This window comes from Oratosquilla oratoria, chromosome 20 (assembly GCF_046742065.1).
Source record: "Oratosquilla oratoria isolate Oo_2021 chromosome 20, ASM4674206v1, whole genome shotgun sequence".
In the NCBI taxonomy this organism is placed as follows: domain Eukaryota; kingdom Metazoa; phylum Arthropoda; class Malacostraca; order Stomatopoda; family Squillidae; genus Oratosquilla; species Oratosquilla oratoria.
Window position 1 is genome coordinate 29,233,769 of NC_134796.1, and position 1,915 is coordinate 29,235,683.

At 50.1% G+C, this 1,915-nt stretch overlaps 1 protein-coding gene across 1 annotated transcript; it reads left to right on the forward strand.

Annotated features, from left to right (window-relative positions):
- Positions 1-282: 282 nt before the first annotated feature.
- On the forward strand, positions 283-1,708 carry LOC143036156 (uncharacterized). The gene is made up of 2 exons (XM_076203404.1): positions 283-804; positions 1,113-1,708. Exons 1-2 carry the CDS (start codon positions 283-285, stop codon positions 1,119-1,121), a joined length of 531 nt encoding a protein of 176 aa, XP_076059519.1. The 3' UTR covers positions 1,122-1,708.
- Positions 1,709-1,915: the final 207 nt, after the last annotated feature.

The following is a 1,915-nucleotide window of genomic DNA, read 5'->3' on the forward strand; positions in this document are numbered from 1 at the left end:
CTCCCACTTCGACCAGGAGGCCGCAACCTCGTCACTACAGTGTGCAACACACTCGGAAACCTTGACCTCCACGTCCCTGAAGAAACGGTTGAACCCGACTTGCCCCCGTGGCGAATCTCCCTCCCTAACGTCACCTTCACACCAACCTCCAAAGATGACCTTCCTGCACTTCAAAAGCAACTAGCATTAGAGACCATCGACAGCGTATCCTCAAAGATCCCCGCAGCGCATGTCATCTACGTAGATGGCTCAGTACAGGCTGATGGAAGAGCAGCGTGTGCCATGTACTCACCCACCTTACAGCCACCTGTGGAAGCTGGATGGATTGGCCGCAGGTTACCTGTCACATCAAGCTCCACGCTTTGTGAGCTACACGGAATCCTCGACGCAGTAACATATCTTGTAGACTGTAACGTAAATGGTGTGATCGTTTGTGACTCCCAACCAGCTCTACACGCCCTCTCCTCACCCAGACCCAACTACTATCGTGTTGTACAGGCCATACTGACCCAACTCGCCGTTGCTCATGAAGCATCTATGGCCGTATCTTTCATATGGGTGCCCTCACACGTCGACCTTGCTGGCAACGACACGGTGGACCGTCTTGCCAAAGCAGCTTGTGCCTTCGTCTTAGACAACGAACGCGTAGTACCCTCTCTCACATGCCTCAAAAACAGAATACACGCAGCCACTCACACCATAACAACACACCGAAGGGATGCGGAACGAGCCACCAGTGTCTCCATTCAACACCACGACCACTTCCTACCCAGCCGCCACAAGTATCGCCGACGCGGACCCATGGTACGGAGACACAATGTTATCAGTGCTCGGCTCAGACTCGGATTTCGACCTGTGTGGCAAATATCCCAGGCGGAAGATATGCCACATTACTGATCATGCAGGCTGTGTAACCGCCCTAAAGCCAACACTCTTGAACATTACTGTCTCCAATGCCCCATTGTGACAGACAGTATTCCACAGAGACAAGACGTGATAACTGTATGTAAATATTTACTTAGTGACGACAACTTAGATACACTCCTAGCTCGCCACCCCCATTTTGGGGGATTTTGATTGTTAAATCCAACCATACCTCCTTTTGCCCTCAGAAGCAATGAATTTATTAAACGGTGGACCATCTTACCAAGGCAGCCTATACCTACGTCATGGACGTCACGCGCAATGCTCATCCTATCATGCCTTAAAACAAGAGACGAGTACACGCAGCCACTCATGCCATGTCAACACACCGAAAGATGCGGAACGGTCTACCGATTTCCCCATACGACCACCTCCTACCCAACCGCCACAAGTAACGCCGACGCAAGACCATGGTACGAAGGCACAATAATGTCAGTGCTCGGCTCGGACCTGGGAGTCGACCTGTGTGACGGGGCTCCCAGACGAATGATATGCCACGGTGATCACCATGCGGGCTGTGTAACCGTCCTAACACGAACACCCTTGGTATTATTGTCTCCAGTGACCCATAGTGACAGACAATATTCCCCGGAGACGGGGCATGATGATTGTATGTAACACTTACATAGTACCACTATCTCGCCATCACCATTTCGGGGGATCCTGAATGATTATTGTATTATGTCTCCATTTAAAGAATGTGTGTAATATATGACATGTCCTCTAACACAATCCTGTGATAGATGTACTATTGTTTGCCGCCCACGGGCGTAATAAATTTATTAAAACCTTTCCACTCTAAAACTGGCGTGTTACATCGACTGGACGTCGTTTGTCTCCAGCTTCGCCTTCTGCTCTACCAGAGTCGTCATTGCTCAGCTCCAAAACCCTGATCATCTGCCGAAGCTTTCTACGAGTAATTTGAGTGTTTACATGTGGAGACAATTCGAGTGAGCTACGACCGAACCGACCTAAGGTGAAACAGTTGGTG

Coding starts and splice junctions, on each gene's coding strand:
- LOC143036156 (XM_076203404.1), top strand. CDS start 283: ATGTACTCACCCACCTTACAGCCACCTGTGGAAGCTGGATGGATTGGC.